The following is a 19835-nucleotide window of genomic DNA, read 5'->3' on the forward strand; positions in this document are numbered from 1 at the left end:
CTACGCTATTCGCATAGCTGAATTTGCGTATCTTAAATCGACTCCCCCTCTCCCCAGTGAGGACGTAGCCTTAAATAGATAAGACAAAGTATAGGAAGGGAAGTAGGCACGCAGAGGTGAAGTCATTTGCACAAAGTCACACATCAGGTCTGTGGATAAAACAGGAGTAGAACTCAAGTCTCCTGACTCCTAGTGCAGACCATCAAAATACATCAGATATGCTTTTTCCATAGGCAATATATGTGGATTGCATCCTTCTTTGAAAATTGTTTTAAAATAGAGTTAAACAGATGTGGTAAAGGTTTTTCAACAGAAAGGATATCATTCATTTTCATTTGAGAGCTTCTCTCAAAGACTTGTCATTAGTTTGATACTGAGAAAAGAACTGAAAAAAATATGCAGTAAACTGGAGAGGCATAGAACAGCAATAAGCCAAAACATATTACACTGAGATCACTGCAGGAATCCTGTTCCATTTGTTTGAATTGCAGCTAGTCCGTAAAGGGCAATCTGATGATCACATTGACCTGCAAATGGGTAATTACTTTTTGAGCATTAATTGAAGAGAAGAGCATTCGTTGTAGGCAAACAACTGCATTAGACAACAGTCATCTCCCACTCCCCTAGTGATGCCATTGATCTGCTGTCACCATATCATACAGAGTCTGTAGGCTTTTAAAGTACGTCAGATACATTCATTAATACCAACAGCATTGGACATTTCATTATGAGAGATGCTATTAACTCAGATATAATATCTCATCTTAAAGGAAACTCAGAATTAGCACAGAAGAGACAGACTTTCCCCCTCTCTCTCTCTCTCATATATTATCACATGTATAGTTATTATAATGAGGTGGTAACGCCTCTATAATTACAATTGAGACAAGCTTTCTGTTTAACAGCCAATTTTCCTAAGTGCTCTAAAATCCATGTTTACTCAGATTGCTTGAACATTGGCGTTCTTCATCAAAGGCCTGGGGTAGGTTTAATGGTGCAATATTTGGAGACATAAATATAAAGCCTCAGTAATTTCCATGAGTGACTTAGAGAGCCATAGGGAACTACTTATTTTCTCAAATGAGCAATCAAGTGAGCAAATATTGTGCGGGGGGTGGGGGAGAACCCTCCAAGGATAATGTATAACAAAATGTACTCCATTTATGTAGTTTTAATTCTTCATCATAACTTCATATTATACTAGTAAATGTCCTATTTTTACTGTCTTTGTAATGATAATGTCAAAGCAATATGAGACCTCATTACATGTATTCTAAGAAGTGGAGGGATACCATTAATTTTTTTACTGGAATTATAGGGTATGCTGCAGATCAGCAGGATTCTGTTATGTTTGTGTGTCTCTGTCATAGACCTTTCTAATTATCTCATTACCATAGAGTCGAGACACCACATCCCTACCTGCTACTGCATGTAACACATTGCAAATTACTGGCCCACATAGAGAAGGTGGCCCGAATCCTGGTCCCATTGAAATCAAGGGCAAAACTCCCATTGACTTCATTGGTGCAGGATCCAGCCTTCAGAGAATGCAATTCAAACCTAGGTGAGGGAATCCTTTGTTCCAGTGGTACTGCCTTGTGCTTTTGGTGCAGTAGGTCCAGGGATCTGTCCCTGTTGACTGTTGTAGTTTTGCTACATATGCATCTATTAATGTTGTAGACAACTTAGTAGGATATTTTATTGTACTGTCTGAGAATTAGTATGTGACCTTGTGATATATGACAAAGGGAAGCAGTTAAGTTTGTGCATGCTACTTTTACTGTGGCATTTCCTGACTTTTAACTGGAAAACCCCTACATTAAGATTTAAAGCTTCATGGATAAATACTAAAACATCCAGATATATCAGAATTAAAGTGAAACTGTAGCTCTGTCACCTTATGCATAGGCATAGTGATTCAGTATTTGATTTCAAGATCACAGGCTGTTTTTTTCAAATACCAAAACTAAATTTACAAAACACAAAACCATATTTCAGGCCTTCACAAAGAAACAAAACAAAGTGCATTTTTCCCCTTTCCAGGTCATTTTTAAATACAGTTATCCAATTTGGGGGCCAAATCTTGATATAGATTATGCCAGATTAAGGGCCTCATAAACCAGAGATGAGTTTCTTAAAATATGGCTTTATTTCTAAGGCTTAATAAGACATTGTTCTTTTACAATCCACACACAGATCTCCCATGCCCCATACAAAAAATGAGGTCCACAACACCATCCTCTTCCTCCCCCTCCCCCTCAACCTCCATGAATAATTCTCTGTGGATTGGGCACTGGGGCAGACATATTTCATTACCCTTGCACCTATCTGAAACAGCATAGGAAAATGAATCCATCAAGGGACTATACCAACTTTCCTATAGAAGGTCCATTCTTGCTGGGCAACTTCCTTACAGGGGAACCCCTTGCAGGGATACAACAGAACTGTGCTGCTAGGGCTTTAGGGCAGAGCTACAAGAGACTCAGACAATATAGAGGAATATAGCCACCCAGTGGAACACCAAGATCCTCTATGTCTATGAGAGAGCAAATCACACCTAGCCTCTGTGTGATCGCAAAACCAGCTAGATTTCGAAGAATATCAGTGCAGTAGTTTTAAAGTTTTGAATGTTTAAATGTGGCAAACCAGTTTTCAAAATTCAATGGGAGTTGTAGGTACTCAGCACCTTTGATGATCAAGCCCTGAAGCGCAAATCCTGATCTTAAGTGAGCTAAGGGCCCCCTACCAGCAGAACCAGAGTAAGGAAAAATTTGCACAGGGGGATACCCATATATAAATATATATAACTCTGTCTTGTATTTTACTTACTGCATATTGTCTGTGCAAGCTCAGATAATATCAGCTTTTAAAGCAAGTACGCCTTTTTACATATTGGAGCAGTGGAGCATTTTTCATAAACTCTTTACTAGCCAGTGTTTTTCCCAAGGGAATTTATAAAACTGTAAGATGAAATACTTTATATCGTATAAAGGCACCGTTCTATTCCACTGCCATGTCTATATGCGTAGAGAAGTGGCTAGAAATAATGACCACAGGAGTTAGAGCTAAATGTTTCTCTAAGGGGTTCTGAACTTTAATCATATTTATGGTATTGAGGATGAATGACACTAAGAATGTCGATTCATCTTAATTCAGTGGAAGCTTAAGGAAAAAATATTAACTAATAAACATAATTTAATGTGTAAGTATTTCCTTCCCCATAACCCCTGTGGCTTTTGCCATGATTATAGCAAACTTACTGCTATGAATGATGGGTTTCCTCAGTGTGATAGAAACTCTGTAGGTCATCAGCAGCACTATGTGGAGATGCATTATTCACCTCCTGGTGCTAAATGACCGGGTCATGTATGGGATGACTATAGCCTCCTCTAATCGAGAATTTTATTATCCTAGTCCGACTCCAGAACTAGGAAACTTAGTTGGCAAAAACCCTTCTGCTGAGCTTTTGGGCAAATCGTTTCACCCTCACTTGAAAATCCTCTAGCTCCACACATTTCTAGGAATGTGCATGATGCTGGTGTACTTATTTCTTAGTATTCAGTAACATCAGGATTTTACAAATGGCATAAAATCCATGAAAATAAAAAGGAAAGAGTATAATTGTACAGTGTGAGCCTTTAATAAATATTAGACATTGATCCTAGGGTGTGGTAAATTTCCATTAGCTACACCTAATAAGTTGATGCTGTGCATGTATCCAGGTCTGGGGGGACAACCAAAATGCTTACACAGTATATTCCCCTGCTGCTTTCTTTTGCTGTTCTACCAAATATAAGTTTTTAAATACTGTTTTAGTCCCTGTTGCCTGTTCACTCCAACTCTAATCAGGGGCCATTGTGCCATACTAAATGAATGCACCAATAGGCATGACTTCATTTTACTCTGTGAGGCTCAGAGCAGGCTCGGTATGGTGGAGCAGGATTGTCAAACAATAGAAGCCAGGAGCAGAAGAGGTTGCTGAGTTACAGGGCATCTTCTATAGATTATTGTTTGAAATCCAGCAGTGATTTATATATTGTCATAAGCACAAGGGTTTGCATATCTTCATAGTTTTTGGCTTGACCTAATGAAGAATGACCATATCCCCAACTTCACTAGTTGGTGGACAGGAAGTATATATGTTTGTTATGACGCACATGCCATGCACAGGCCAGGATGGACATTTGCAAAATAGCAGATGAAAAGGTCAGCCAGGAAATACCGTAGGGTCTCTTCAAGTATCTTGTAAACTGTCCATTCAAAATTATTTATCTTTAGTCCTTTGCCTTTGTTCAGCAAATAGGGACATGTAGACTTGTTTCTTGTTACTGGACTGAATTCTGCCCTTCATTACCCCCTGGAAACATCATTAAGTGAGTGATGATACATGGATGTAAGCGAGTGGAGAATTTGACCTAGAAGCACTTTCACAGTTGGCTGCTTGATCCTGAGCTTCTGATGCCACGTGGGACTTCAAAGAAGAGCGCAATGTTCAATATCAAGATGTGTGTCCTTTATTTCTTGAATGAGTTTCTGTTAAATTACTAACCATGGAGAAAGGTGCAGCATAAGTGCAAGACAGTTAAGCAAAGTATACCTATGTTTAGCCCCAAGAAACCCTCCTAAAAACAATAGGCAATATAGAGTTATAGTCAGGGTGGTTCTATACTAACGGGAGTGTGTACGCTGTAGCGTTTTAAGTGTAGACAAGCTCTGAGATATTTTGAAGTGGAGACGAGGCATATATTTCTGGTATATCAGCCTATAATTATGTGGCCTTCTTAGCTACCAACTGGAAAAAGCCATCAAAAAGACATGCTATTAGTCAGCATGGTTTCTTCTGAGTACCTTAGGGCATTTCTAGATGACTTTATACTTAGTCTTACTGTGTAGTCAATCGGGGCTCTGCAGTATTGGGTTTTTTATGTTTGGTGGTTTGCATTATTTTATATATTGTGAAATTATATGTATTATTTTAAAACTCTGCCATCTCTGCTTGGTTTCTTTTGAGGCAGGTGTTTTATGGTCTCCGGTGAGATGCCTTTGGTTAAAAAAAAAATAGTAGTAAATAAAGGGAAATTCTTGCTTCCTTGTCAGCTTTCTTAAAACTTTATTGCTAATATTACATTTCTGTTTCATAAGAGGGGGAAAATAGTTGTGGTACTGTAATAATGAACATTCCCAATGTATACTGAGTTGTCCTAAGAGTATGGAAAAATATTCCAAAGTATGCCAGCTGTGAAAGGATGTATAGAGTTTCCAAATCATTGCAAAGCAGCAGATGCTTTGATGTTTTAAAATTCCTTCTTAATATTTGTTTTTTGCAGTCCTGACAGTGAAGCTTTTTGACTTTTTAAGTGACATAGACAATGCATTCCGTGCCTTCAGTATATCTCATTAATGCAGAAAGTGCAATCTTGTTTCTTTTTATCAGTAGAGAAAAGTGCTGTTCTCAGAAGATACTTTTGCTGTGTGGGGTCTTTAACATGTTTTATGTACAAAGCTCACTACAATGCTTCCTGTTGTGCTTTTTCCTAGAATGGTTTCACTCCTTTATACATGGCAGCTCAAGAGAACCACATTGATGTGGTAAAATATCTGCTGGAAAATGGAGCCAACCAGAGCACTGCTACTGAGGTAAAGCATATACTTCTTTTCTACAGACTGTCTCTTATTTTCCTTTCCCTCATGACCCAGATGGTTTCAGAATGAGTATGATTTTCAAACCGAATATTTCCAAACTTTGGGCCAGATCGTGCCACTGTGATCTGTGTGTGAATTTTTCTCTTTCTGTGTGTGTGTGAGAGGTGGGGAAGGGGGGAGAATCAGTTGTCTTCAAAGTGCAGCTTCTTCCTCCCCATGCTTGGAACCATGAAAAACCCTCTTTGAGTTTAGGTGTGAAATTATGGCCCAACTGAAGTCAATAGAAAAATTCCCTCTGACTTCCAGGGGGCCAGAATTTCACCCTACAATCTATGTATGGGTGATGCAGTGTATTGTCCTCCCACCAGCCCCATGGGGAATATGCATTGAGGGGATGTTCCTTACAGCAGCATCTAGGAGAGGAAGACGTGGCAGCTTGACTTTGTTGGAGCTGCACTGCCAGAGCGCTGGTTTGAAGAGTGCAGAATGCAGAAGCAGAAGGTTTTTGATGAAACCTTGTGCCTCCTGCAGATTCTGTGAGATGCCCACCATCTTCACCTCGGCAAAAATGCCATGTATGCATGCCCTACTCCAACGACCACATGGTGTGATCTGGGGAAGAGTCAGCCAGGGGAACTTTGCAAAGTTTTCCTTCCACTGTCCCATGGAGTGGGTTTTTCAATGATCTGGAATCTTGATTCAGTCCCTTTCTGAGCTAGAGCAAAATGTGTGGAACTAGAACTATGAGGAACATGTCTTAAAATATATATTTAAAGCATAAGACACAGCAAGTCTTGTGTTGACAAAGAATAGTATTGCACCTCAGCTGTCATATCCTGCCTCTCAGAGCAAGTCCTCTTTGAGTTAGGAGTCTCCTGAGTTCACATGTGCTCATCTTGGGTTTGTATGGGTTCTCACAAAATGAAACTGAGAAAAACAAACAAATATACAGAAAAGAAACACAACCAGACAGATTCTCTCCTGCAATTTAGCTCTGCTCGGGGAAGAATAGCAGGAATGGGCCTCGGTGAGCCGATCAGGGTTCTCTGATTCTGAGGTTTGTGCCTGGCTTGTTGAAATAGTAAATGTTTCCAGGTGTGATTAATATAACTAGGAAACCAGATATACAACTCTAATGAGGATACAGACTCGTCAAGTAATATGCTGCTTCATCTTCCGTCAATAGATATTTGCCTACAGATCACAAGTATAAGTACAAAAAGTTTGATACTCAAAGCCAGGTTCTGAGCTCAGTGAAAGGGGTGTCAATCTGGAGTAACTCCACTGACTTCAGTACAGTCACTGCAGATTGACACCAGTGCAATTGAGATCAGAATCTGGCGCTAAGAATATAGAAATTGGACCATGGGACCATTCACTTCTTTCCCCAGAAGTTTTAGGCAATGAGCAAAACTCACATATAACAAACTTTGTGTTCACTCTATTTCCCATTGTTCTCTTGCTACCAAATACTGCTTTCCTCTGTCTCAGAAAACTAAGTGGACAGCTGTTGTTCTGTAAAGCCTGTCAACTTTATTATTGTTCTCTCCATATATAACTATTGTGCAGTGTAAAACAGTAAAAGGAAACCTTCCTCTCCCTCCATTTTCATTCCTCTTCTCACCCATTCCTTCTTTTGTGTGCACTTGTTACTTTTCTTCCAATCAGTATGGAAACTCACCGACTGTGGGTTACCTTGGCCAATGAACTGATTTGGAATAGTGTTGCATTTATGCTTGCTTACTTCGTGCTATAGCCAAACAGCTGTCTTACTATCCCTTCATTCAACAGATACTTGATGATGGCTCCTAAAATTATCCTTTCTGTGACTTGCATTGATTGAGATCGTGTTACCATTGCAGCTTTTCTGAAATATGAAATCCTGTGCGATTGCCAGGCAACTTGGCAGAAACAGTGTTTCCAAATCACAACAGAGTTTTGGGACTATCAAGATCTAAGCCTAGCTAAAAGTTCCCAATGACCAGCTTTCAGTCCTCCACAGAACTGCTTTGCATTTTTTGTGGTCAGGTTTGCTGTAAATTCATTACCCTAGAGGATCTGGAGGCCAATACAGTTACAATTGTTGTGGAAAAAGTCACCCACCCATCATTTTTGGTTCAAAGACTTAGCCTGAGGCCCGTTTATTGAATAAACACCAATGCGTTGGTGTTAGTAGCTATAGGGGCACTGCTCCCCCGAAGCAAAGCATACAGTAGCTTTTAAAGCTTAAAACCGCAAACAAATTACACACAGTTAAGTAATGGTAATTACATATTAGGAATTAAATTACACATACTTGGGTAATAGTGACCTTATTAGGAATAAAAGAGTTAGGGTCTTTTGGTACTTTCCAGTGTTCTTTGCAGCCCTGCCTCGGTATGGGTGCAATTTGAGTTAAGGTCTTTCTGGTACTTTTCAACGCAGTTACAACCTTGCCTTTTATGGGGTGCTATTACACCATTGCCGTTCACGGGGTACAGTAACGCAATGCGGTGGTTACACAATTGATATAGGGGGGGCATGAGTTACATTTATAATTGCTTCACACTTATAGGTTACATTATTGTTCCACACAAGCGGTTATAATATTTCAAAGCATTAGGCACATATTGCAAATAGTTCCCGCTTCTGGGGCTTTCCATTGCCTCCCCCCGCCCATTGGCCCAACTCCTTCCTCAATTACAATGGTTACAGACTTAACTCCTAGCTTGGTTCAGGCTTCAGGCCTGTTAGCTGTAAAGCAGGCCCAGACCAAGCAAGCAAAGGCCTAGACCATTAGGGCTAGTCTAATTTTTCCTCCACACAATTAATCTACAGATGGGCCTGAACTCAAGCTGTAGATCGAGATATCTCTGGAATTCATAGATAGGTTTGGATCCAGAGTTCTATATCTGACTGTCTTCTGCATTCTAAACTTGGCAAAGGCCAATTTCATTTTCTGGGGTTTGGAAGGTGAAGTCATGCTCATTTCAACCCCATGGAAGGGTTCTCAAGATAGTAGTTCCAGCAGAGAAGACTAGTCCACCCAGGGAGTGGACTGAGCTCCCTCCTGCTCCCACATGTGTGTTGATTCTTGCTGGTTACAACCAATGGGAAAAAACTAGAGCTGCCAATTAATCACAGTTAACTCCCACGATTAACTCAAAAAAATTAATCATGATTAAAAAATTGATTGTGATTAATTGCACTGTTAAACAATAGAATACCAATTACATTTGATTAAATTTTTGGATTTTTCTTTACATTTTCAAATATATTGGTTTATATTACAACACAGAATACAAAGTGTACAGTTCTCATGTTATATAATTATTTTTATTACAAATATTTGCACTGTAAAAATGATAAAATAGTATTTTTCAGTTCACCTCATACAAGTAGTGTAGTGCAATCTCTTTATCATGAAAGTGTAACTTACAAATGTAGATTTTTTTTTTGTTACATAACTGCACTCAAAAACAAAACAATGTAAAACTATTGCGCTTACAAGTCCACTCAGTCCTACTTCTTGTTCAGCTAAGACAAAGAAGTTTGTTTACATTTACAGGAGATAGTGCTGCCTGCTTCTTATTTACAAAGTCACCTGAAAGTGAGAATGGGCATTTGCATGGCATTTTTGTAGCTGGCGTTGCAAGGTATTTACGTGTCAGATATGCTAAACATTTGTATGCCCCTTCATGCTTTGGCCACCATTCCAGAGGACATGCTTCCATGCTGATGATGCTCATTTAAAAAAAAATGCATTAATTAAATTTGTGACTGAACTCCTTGGAGGAGAATTGTATGTCTCCTGTTCTGTTTTACCCACATTCTGCCATATATTTCATGTTATAGCGGTCTCGGATGATGACCCAACACATGCTCATTTTAAGAACACTTTTGCTGCAGATTTGACAAAACGCAAAGAAGGTGTCAATGTGAGATTTCTAAAGAGAGCTACAGCACTCGACCCAAGGTTTAAGAATCTGAAGTGCCTTCCAAAATCTGAGAGATTTGAGGTGTGGAGCATGTTCGTAGAAGTCTTAAAAGAGCAACACTCCGATGCGGAAACTACAGTACCTGAACCACCAAAAAAGAAAATCAACCTTTTGCTGGTGGTTATCTGACTCAGATGATGAAAATGAACATGCATCGGTCCGCTCTGCTTTGGATCATTATCGAGCAGAACCCACCATCAGCATGGATGCATGTCCTCTGGAATGGTGGTTGAAGCATGAAGGGACATATGAAACTTTAGCTCATCTGGCACATAAATATCTTGCGATGCCGGCTACAACATGCAAATGTTTGTTGTCACTTTCAGGTGACATTGTAAACTGGCAACATTATGTTCTGCAAATTGTAACCAAACTTGTTTGTCTGAGCATGAAGTAGGACTGAGTGGACTTGTAGACTCTAAAGTTTTACATTGTTTTATTTTTGAATGCAGTTATTTTTTTATATATAATTCTACATTTGTAAGTTCAATTTTCATGATAAAAAGAATGCACTACAGTACTTTTACTAGGTGAATTGAAAAATACTATTTCTTTTGTTTTTTACATTGCAAATATTTTTAATCAAAAATTAATATAAAGTGAGCACTGTACACTTTGTATTCTGTTGTCATTTAAATCAATATATTTGTAAATGTAGAAAACATCCCAAAATATTTAAATAAATGGCATTCTGTTATTGTTTAACAGCATGATTAATCGCGGTTAATTTTTTAAATTGCTTGACAGCCCTAAAAAATACTCCCAAGAGTTGAGAGGGAGGAATGGCAGTCTGACCTGGCAGTCCCATTGAAATAGCACTGGGAAGCAATCAGCAATTGGTATTAACTAGAGTACTGTGGTGCTCCATCTCAGAAGAGAGCATTACTGAATGAGGACCCCAAGACTGCGAGGATATTGTAAGAAGAAGCAACACAGAAGGGAAGTGCTAGGGAAGAGTCAGAGGCAGATGGGTGGATTGCCACAATTTTGTTTCGGGTTCAGGATCCAAATTTGAATCTGGGCCACGATGAGATTTAATTAAACACTGTAATCTCGGATACTAACTCTGACACCATCCAGATCTAGATCAGCAAGTGAGGTGTATATATATTTAAAGTGCCAAATTCTGTTGTTGGTTATAACCATGTAGCTCAATGCCTTCAATTACTTAAAAGCCTAATGATTCAATTACATTGTGTGTAGTCAACCCAGGACAAAGTTTGTCCCCAAAGCTTTAAATGTTTCAGTGAGGGAGCCACACAACTCACAAATAAGTATTTTTAAACATATGGGATCAGTCCTCAGGACCAGCCAAACTGCTCAAATCAGGACTTGAAGGAGGAGTGAGGTAGCTGTTATATCGCCTTTGCTCTTCCCCAATCCTAAGGGTGACCTAAGGCTGATTTGGCCCTGGGCTTTATTAAGCCACACGCATGTCATCACTCTCATTTAGGTGGTTTCTGGCCTTTGTTTTGATCTGTAAGAGTGATGAAAATCCTATCTCACACAAGTATGTAGTCACAAATGGCATAAGGATCTCCAGCGCTGTCTTCTCCAGTTGAGCACACCAGAAATTCTCAAGCTTCATTGTCTCAAACTGCATTCGGATTCGGCCATTGGCTCGTAATTCAATGAGATCATCTTTCATCAAATCACTATCATTGATGGAATCCGGGTTAAAAAGAAATGGATCCAGTATCCATTTCTTTGCCACATCAAGATCTTCAGTGGAAAAATATCCTTGGAAAGAGTCACTCAACTGTTGCAAATGTTTTGTCACTTCAGTTGTGATGGTCATTCCTTCATTTTCCAAAACTGTTTCTTCAAGAAAAGGAAAGTTAGTGAAATTTCATTTCTCAACACGCTTTATCCAAACTGGAAGTTTCTGAATAAAAGCAGATAACTTCTCTCTGGCTGTTACCATGTTCATCCAAGTTCCTTGCATAGATGTGTTGAGTTCATTTAGGTGTGTGAATACATCTGCCATGTACGTTAAGCAAAGGATAAGCTCTCTATTTTCGAAGTCATCAACTAAATTACTGCTTTGGTTACAAAGAAACTGACTTATTTCATCACGTATTTCAAAAATACGAGTAAGCATTCAGCCACGGGAAAGCCACCTCACTTCTGTATGGAAAAGGACAGTGTGCTCCGCACCAATTTCTTCGCAAAAAGCATGGAAAATCTGGCATGTCTCGCACCCCCAGAAAGGGCATCTCACACCCCCATGGGGTGTGTGCACCCCAGGTTAAGAACCACTGATTTAGAGCAACCTCAGAATTGCTCCAATTTATGGTGATTGGTAACAGCCCCTAAAGGGCTTTATTTTAGCTGGGAACTGACAGAGCAGAGCAACGTCTTAGTTGGAGTTCTCCATCCCTCCGATGCATCCCCTATGTTGGCTCTATATCAGTTGGGGATTCAACTGTATCAAACAGGCTGTATCAGAGGGTTGGTTCTGGTTGATGGAAAGGAAAATATGTTTGTGATTGACTGTATTTTTTACCCACCTGGGTTTTGAACAGTTATAAGACATGGGATTAGTACTTTGCTACTATAGAAAAATACAAACAAATATCTTTTTGTGATGACCTGCATGAAACTTTAGTTTTTTAAAAAAATCATGTGTCTGGCTTTATGTAACAGAATTGGGCATGTGCTCATTTCATAATTAAGGATGTTCACCCCTTCTTCCAAACTTCCAGGAATTTCTACTTCTTGTCAGTTTTCAACCCTTCCTTTAGACATTAATTTTTCTTTTTTTTCAGTAGTTGCTCGCTTTCTATCTATTTGATGTTAAACTCGGGTTAAAATAAAAAAAATCCACTATCCTGAAATTTCTGTTCTTCCAGTCCAGAGGCTTACTTGAGTAGATACAGCAATATGTATGTATGAAATGTGCAGTGCTTTTGTGATGTTTAGGAACAAGGATGAGACCACCAAACTCAGTTTCAGATGTGTCCCCCTAATCCAGGATTTGCTCTCAAGTTTCCAGAGGGAAAAGGCTCCTGCGCAAAGCCATCTCACTACCTAATGTAGTCCCAATCTTATTCTGATTCAGCTGTTTCTTCAGCTGTTCTCCCATCTTAATTCCCAGTACAGAATGTAGTCTCTTGAGAATAAGCTGCTATAATAGTGTAGCTGTTTCAAAGTCTACTCATAATTTTACACAAAAGGGAGTGAAAGGTATTAGATTAGTGAGATGCATGCCTGGTTTGGTGAGTCTGGGCAACACCTCAAATATCTGAACAGGTTCAGGTCTTTACTGCCTCTGACGCTCCCCTTTCTCACTATTCCATCTTTCTCTTTTCCTGCTCCCAAGCCAGCCAAATTCTTCTCTTTCCTGACCCCATTACTCTGTTTCTCCCAAATCCATCAGTCTGCTTCCTTTCCTCTTTCTGATTATAAATACAGTAACTCCTCACTTAAAGTCATCCCAGTTAACCTTGTTTCATTGTTACATTGCTGATCAATTAGAGAACATGCTCGTTTAAAGTTGCACAATGCTCCCTTATAAGGTTGTTTGGCAGCCGCCTGCTTTGTCCACTGTTTGCAGAAAGAGCAGCCCATTGAAGCTAGCTGGTGGGGGCTTGAAACCAGGGTGAATCGGTAGCCCCCCCATCAGCTCCCCAAAGTTCTCTGTGCAGCAGCTACCCAGCAGGCTATCAATTGCCAGGCAGTTCAGCTGTCCCTCTCCCCCATTGCCTTGTACTGTTCCTGTCCTCTGCCTTGGAGCTGCTCCTGGGAGCCTCCTGCTGTGGGGGGAGAGGCGGAAGGGAGAGGAGTGCTAATGTCAGGGTGTCCCCCTCTCCCTACCCCCCATCTCCATAGAGCGGGGGGACAGACGGACATGACAGGGCTCAGGACAGAGAGAGCTTGCTGGCAGCAGCTGCTCTCTCAACTTGCTGATCTACTTAAAAGGGCAGTGTACTTAGAGTGGGGTCAGCATACTTAAAGGGGCAATTCGCGTCTCTCTTTTACACACAAGGTGTATGTCTCTATCTCTCTCTGCCATGCTGTCTCCCCTCCATCCATTCGTGCTGCCTTGTATTGCGTGAGGCTACATTAACAACAATATGTTAACCCTTGAGGGCTGAGCCGAGTGCTAGTTCATCATTTAGCAGTAAGGCATTCCCTGGGAAATATCCCACCCTCTTCCTCCACCATGTCAACCAAGCTTCACAATCATTGTTGCTGTGTACAGTGTTAAATTGTTTGTTTAAAACTTATATTGTGTATATTTGTGTGTGTGTGTATATATATATATATATATAGAGAGAGAGAGAGAGAGAGAGAGAGAGAGAGAGAGAGAGAGAGTCTTTTGTCTGGCAATTTTTTTTTCCTGGAACCTAACCCCTCCATTTACATTAATTCTTATAGAGAAATTGGATTTGCTTAACATCGTTTTTCTTAAAGTAGCATTTTTCAGGAACATAAGTACAACATTAAGCGAGGAGTTACTGTAACTGAACCTTCTCACCTGGTCATGGTAACTTCCTGTTCTCCATGCCTTTCCCAATGCTTCTGTTTTCAGTTAATCCTTGTCTGTCTTCCTTCCTATCCCTTCATCCATCCATGACCCAAATCACGGTCTCTTTTGTCCTTAAGTGCCTTCCTAAGGGTGGGATTTTCAAAATTACTCAGCATTAGCCTAAGTCTGTACCCATTGATGTTAATGGAAGTTTCCTCATTGGGGACAATGAAGTTTTACCACTGAAGTCAATGGGAGCAAAGTCTGGCTAAGACTGGATGCTGTTGAAAATTATATTTTACCAGGTTAGGAAAGAAACATAAAATTCCACACTCTGCTGGATACTCCTTCCCCTAGCTCTGCTTGCTTATATAATGAAGCCAAATTATTTCCACTTGGAGGAATGACTTCAGCAGCAATATTTGTAATAGTCAGACTTGATTATGTTTAAGCATTAGCAGAACAGGACACATTTTGGTGACTGAGCATTTCAAAGTAAAACTAGAAATGTACTCAAAAGAAAAAAAAAGATTTATTTCTGAAATTTTGTTTCCAGAAATAACAACTATTGTGGTGCTTTGCTGCTTAGGATCAGAGTGAATAAATGACATCCAGCTATCTGACTGAATCACACAGGCAGCATGTAATTTGGGAGAATTAGAAGGAACAACAATAAATGTCTCTGGAGATGAGAAAACTTGAGACACACTGTCTAAAAATGGTATATTGTGAGGTATATTGTAAGATGCACCTAAGAGGGGCTCTCCATCTTATTCATGCCAAATCCAACAACGGACCATTTGTTCTTGCAAGTATATCTCCAGAATCGTTTGATGCACGATGCTTTTAAATACGATGAGCATTAAAGGAGATACCATCGGAATCAGTGCAATGGCCTATATGGAATGTACTTGACATTGGAAAAGGACCAGTTTGAAGTGACTAAGTGCACATCACAGGTGTTTGAAGCCATGTCTGAGGCTGGGTCTACACTACCCGCCTGAATCGGCGGGTAGAAATCGACCTCTCGGGGATTGATTTATCGCGTCCCGTCGGGACACGACAATCGATCCCCGAATCGACGCTCTTACTCCACCAGCGGAGGTGGGAGTAAGCGCCGTCGACGGGAAGCCGCAGAGGTCGATTTTGCCGCCGTCCCTACAGCGGGGTAAGTCGGCTGCGATACGTCGAATTCAGCTACGCTATTCGCGTAGCTGAATTTGCGTATCTTAAATCGACCCCCCCCCCCCCGTAGTGTAGATGTCAGATAAAGTTTGTGACTCCTGTGCCATTGACAATTGCTGGCCATTATATTGGGGGTCACAACCCACAGGCTGAAGATGACTGCTGTATACATTTAACATGTGCCTATGTGTGTACAGTACTTATGGGATTTTGATATGTGGCCTTCTCCTTACGGAGTATATTTTGTTTTCCACTCTATCAGGATGGCTTCACCCCGCTAGCTGTTGCACTGCAGCAGGGACACAATCAGGCAGTGGCCGTCCTCCTAGAGAATGACACCAAGGGGAAAGTGAGACTTCCAGCTTTGCACATCGCTGCCAGGAAAGATGATACAAAATCAGCAGCACTCCTGCTCCAAAATGACCACAATGCTGATGTTCAGTCCAAGGTAAAAAGGTTTTGTTTTGGAGGCCTGGGGTAGTCATGTGACTGGGTGCCTCTGGGAAAGGGACATTCATTCCATAATTTTAAAATAATAATTGAAAGTAACTTCTGTGGTAAATGATAAGTTGCTAAAACCAGTATCACCAATAAAACATCTGCTTTTGCAGTGTATAGCTGCAGGACACAATAAATACGGGCTGTGTACTTTTTGACACATCTTGTAAACCCTTTTAAAATCCGTTCTCTTTCATTATTTATGATCAAGAAGAAACAAGAATGGAAGCAGAATTACTGAGTTCTCTCAATTAAATAGGATACTGGTTTGTGGCTCATGTGTGCATGGATTGTATTTAATGTTTAATGTATGTTTGAGTGGCTTTTCCCATAACAACAACATAACTCATTTCAACAAGCAACTTCGTTTTCCTTTTCCTGGATGATCTGTAATATTTTTCCTCTTTTTTCCAAACCATGCTGCATCAGATGATGGTGAATAGAACAACTGAGGTACCGAGATCAACAATTTTTTTAATTAACTTTTTCTGTTAATTAGTGGTTACTGCTCTTCCTTATGCTACCATATTTTTTTTCTATATTATTTAGCCCTAAAAGTGAAACTTAAGGAACTTTTTTAAATGCCTAGCAGTGACAGTATCTGTAAAGCAGCAACCCTTTTTTGTTCTGCCTTTGTCTTGTAATTTCCTCCATCTTGAGAGTATCATTGTCTTGAGGTAAATTAGAGATATCAAGTAGTCAAAAAGCGTTAAGGGCTAGAGATGGGCGTAGGTAGATGGATACATTTTTGAACTCAGTAAAATTAATTATGCAAAAGCATTCATTAGTCAAAACTAAATGAAAACTATTGGCGTGTCAGGCTAATCCAAAATCCTGGCAAAAGTCAAATGCCAAGACAATAAAGATTCTGTCTTTAGTTATATCCATACCACTCCATTCACTGTAGTGAGATTGCATAGGTGTAACTTGGCCCAAAGTGTTTTGAATCTGTTTAAAAAATCTAAACCCATTAAGGGGATAAATTCCTCATGCACCAAAAAGTGAAAGACAATAGATAATTAACCTGTCACATGTATGCATTTTCAGCGTAAGAAAGCCAAACATTTAATACATAAAATAGTGCCCTCCAAGAAGAATATTTGTTCAAATCATATTTTTATTTGCAGTAACCAGTAGAATGGGACAAATTGTTTTAACAGAATGTTCAGAAATCCATGCAGGGCAGTGGGTGGGTATATTCTTGCATAATCAAAACTTACTCACAGCAGGCACCATCATGTTTTTCATGTTAATTCTGGAAGAACCAACCCTGAAAGCAGTACTGTAGGGCATGATGTGTCTGCCACACCAACTGCCTATAACTCAGATATCAACCCTAAAAGTATCACCAACCTTGAGGGGAAGGGTTTGTTTTCAAGAATCAGATCATTAAGTAATGTTTTCAAATGCCTTTGTTTAGTCAGTTGGGGGCTTTGCGAGGTGGAGGAGATGGATTTTGGATGCATGTGTGTGCAAAAGTGTCTTGAGTTGTTAGGTATTTTCTTGGTAGCCTAACTCTATCAACAAGGCCATGAATTTAATGAGTGTTTGATTCTACTTAGACCCTTTTCAGAGTGGTAGCTGTGTTAGTCTGTATCAGCAAAAACGAGGAGTCCTTGTGGTACCTTAGAGACTAACAAATTTATTTGGGAATAAGCTTTCATGGGCTAAAACACACTTCATCAGATGCAGACCCTTTTAATCTGGGGGCTGACATTGAAGTAAAAGGAACGAGATTAAAATAATAGGCTGAGTGCTTTTGGGAACAAAGTCTTTTGGGAAAAAATTGTTTCCAATATGTAACATCTGAATATGGTTTGCTAATGGACGAACAGTTTACCATGCTGATCCCAATGCTAAAAAAATGGAATCTGGTTTAGAATACAGTATGTTCAGAAGCAGAAAACATTTCACTGTTCCTTCCATAATCGACTCAGTGTTGTAAGGACATAATATATGCAACATTAAGGCCTTTCAGAGGAGAACTTAAAAAAACAAGATTTGATCTGCTTCTCATGAACATTAAAGATTCCCTGGAACTTTTTATAAGACTAGAAGTTTGTTCATTATCCGTATTTCAAATAAATTATGTCTTACACTGTTGTGCAGCATTCTGTACTCTGTGGCAGAAGTAGTAGTCACACTCTAGTCCACTACACTGTGGCTACATTTTAGTGGGGTTTTCGTTTTTTGGTCACTATACTGTTTTGGAAGTGTTTTGGGATCCCTCAGGAGGCAGGGTTTAATATAAATATCGAATATTGTGGTCATTAAACTCTACTGTCTAATAAGTAAAATATTTTGACACGCCTTGAAGATACTTGCAATACAATATGAACATTTGTTGCTTTCCCATACAAAAAAAGGCATTCTCATGCTGAAATTTGCCATTCTAAGAGAAGATCAGCAAAGTAAGAGCCCAACAACAAAACAGGACAGGTTGAAAGCTCTGCTTCAGTGTTGTGGAAAGGAGGAGGAAAACACTTGAATATTTTCTCTGACAGTGTCTGACCAGCTCTTTCTGGTTAGCAGCATAGATTCATGAGGAATAGCAAATAACACAAATGACCAAGAACTGAATGGGAAAGAAGAGCTTTTTGTAATCCACAGTAGGGAAAAAAAGCATTCATTCTCGGTTCAAGACCCTATGCTATATTGTAGGTGTGCGAGGTTAGAGTAACATAACACATTTGTTTGCCGAAAGCTGTTAAAATCAGAAGCTCTCTGAGGACACTGATCATATAGCATTGAAGAAATTTGTTCCCTAACTAGGACTGTTTCCTTTTGTAGAGTGGCTTCACACCTTTGCACATAGCTGCACACTATGGAAATGTCAATGTGGCGACACTTCTGCTCAACCGAGGAGCTGCAGTGGACTTCACAGCCAGGGTACGGACGAATACTTTTTTCTTCTTCGATGGGATAGTCAGTAGATGTGAGAGCCTATCTTTGCTTAAAATTCCTAATCAAAAGCAGAGTGGAAAGTGAAGTGCTGAGGAAATTTCAGCATGTGCCCACAGATATCTTTTTGCATAAATGTCTAAAGAGTGCTTCCAGGCAACTCAGCACATTCCTCCTGAGCTTAGAAGCAAACAAATAGTTATTCCCAATTAGAAAGTAAAATGCCCCCTTGAAGATGTCCAGAATGCAAACACTCTTATGTGTCAACTCATTTAAGAGTCCTTGCCACAGTCAGGCATGCTATAAAACCAAGTATTATTCATTGGCTTTGCCCTGACTCCTTAGTTTTTAAGATTTAACAGAATAAGATTATTTACCTTTCCAGAATATTATTATATGCGAACATATCAATACATTAACATATATTGTGAATATATAAAACAGAATAAAGGTACTGATTAACTGAAAGCCATCTTTGCATGAAAAACCGCAACCATAGGCTAGCTAATATAGTCCATTTACTATTCTATGTCACTTAACAATTAATTAACATGTGCATTGCTATAGCTATCTCCACTGGATTAGGAATTTTTTTGTTTCAGTTTTCATTGCCAGAGCCTTGTTGAATTGCTTTATGAGGAACTGCCTTTCAGAAGGATTTCATGTTCATGCTGACACTATTATCCTCACTAATGCACTCTCTTATTTTCCCTGAGAGTTTTCCACCTGATGTGCCGGCAAGGGCATCCTTGCTGAAAATGAAATATTAAACACCATCTTCCAGCCTAATTAGGGCCTGGTTTTTGACACAGACTCCAGTTATGCTAATGAGCTTCCTTTGTATCTGAACCACCGTGCTGTGTATGTTGTGTGTATATTGCAGTGATTTAAATACATGTGTGTGCTGTGAATATTGACTAATTTGGGCTCTGATATATGTTTTGTCTTACTGTGTGATTGTGATGTTTGGTGTTTTGGTGAATGTGCTTCTTTGTTACTTTAGAGTAAATCAAGATACATGTCTATAAGAAAATCCAAACACCAGAAGATCTGTATCTCAAATGACATGTGCACCTAACTCTGATTCTCAAAAACATGCTTGTTTATCTTCTATACTGTATTGATGTTCCTCTTTTTGTGATCCAAACGCAAAGGCATCA

General features: G+C 39.6%; 1 protein-coding gene across 50 annotated transcripts in view; it reads left to right on the forward strand.

Annotated features, from left to right (window-relative positions):
- Positions 1 to 19835, forward strand: part of ANK2 (ankyrin 2) — a 583802-nt gene that overhangs the window by 422270 nt on the left and 141697 nt on the right. For 40 of the 50 annotated variants that reach the window (XM_054029227.1, XM_054029226.1, XM_054029236.1 and 37 more), the window contains exons 5-8: positions 5539 to 5637; positions 15539 to 15724; positions 16204 to 16227; positions 18565 to 18663. In XM_054029227.1, the coding sequence (XP_053885202.1) occupies positions 5539 to 5637; positions 15539 to 15724; positions 16204 to 16227; positions 18565 to 18663 (408 nt within the window). The remainder of the gene's footprint in view (positions 1 to 5538; positions 5638 to 15538; positions 15725 to 16203; positions 16228 to 18564; positions 18664 to 19835) is intronic. The other 10 variants (XM_054029222.1, XM_054029266.1, XM_054029234.1 and 7 more) reach the window with 1 other exon arrangement.

This window comes from Malaclemys terrapin, chromosome 5 (assembly GCF_027887155.1).
Source record: "Malaclemys terrapin pileata isolate rMalTer1 chromosome 5, rMalTer1.hap1, whole genome shotgun sequence".
Taxonomy (NCBI): domain Eukaryota; kingdom Metazoa; phylum Chordata; order Testudines; family Emydidae; genus Malaclemys; species Malaclemys terrapin.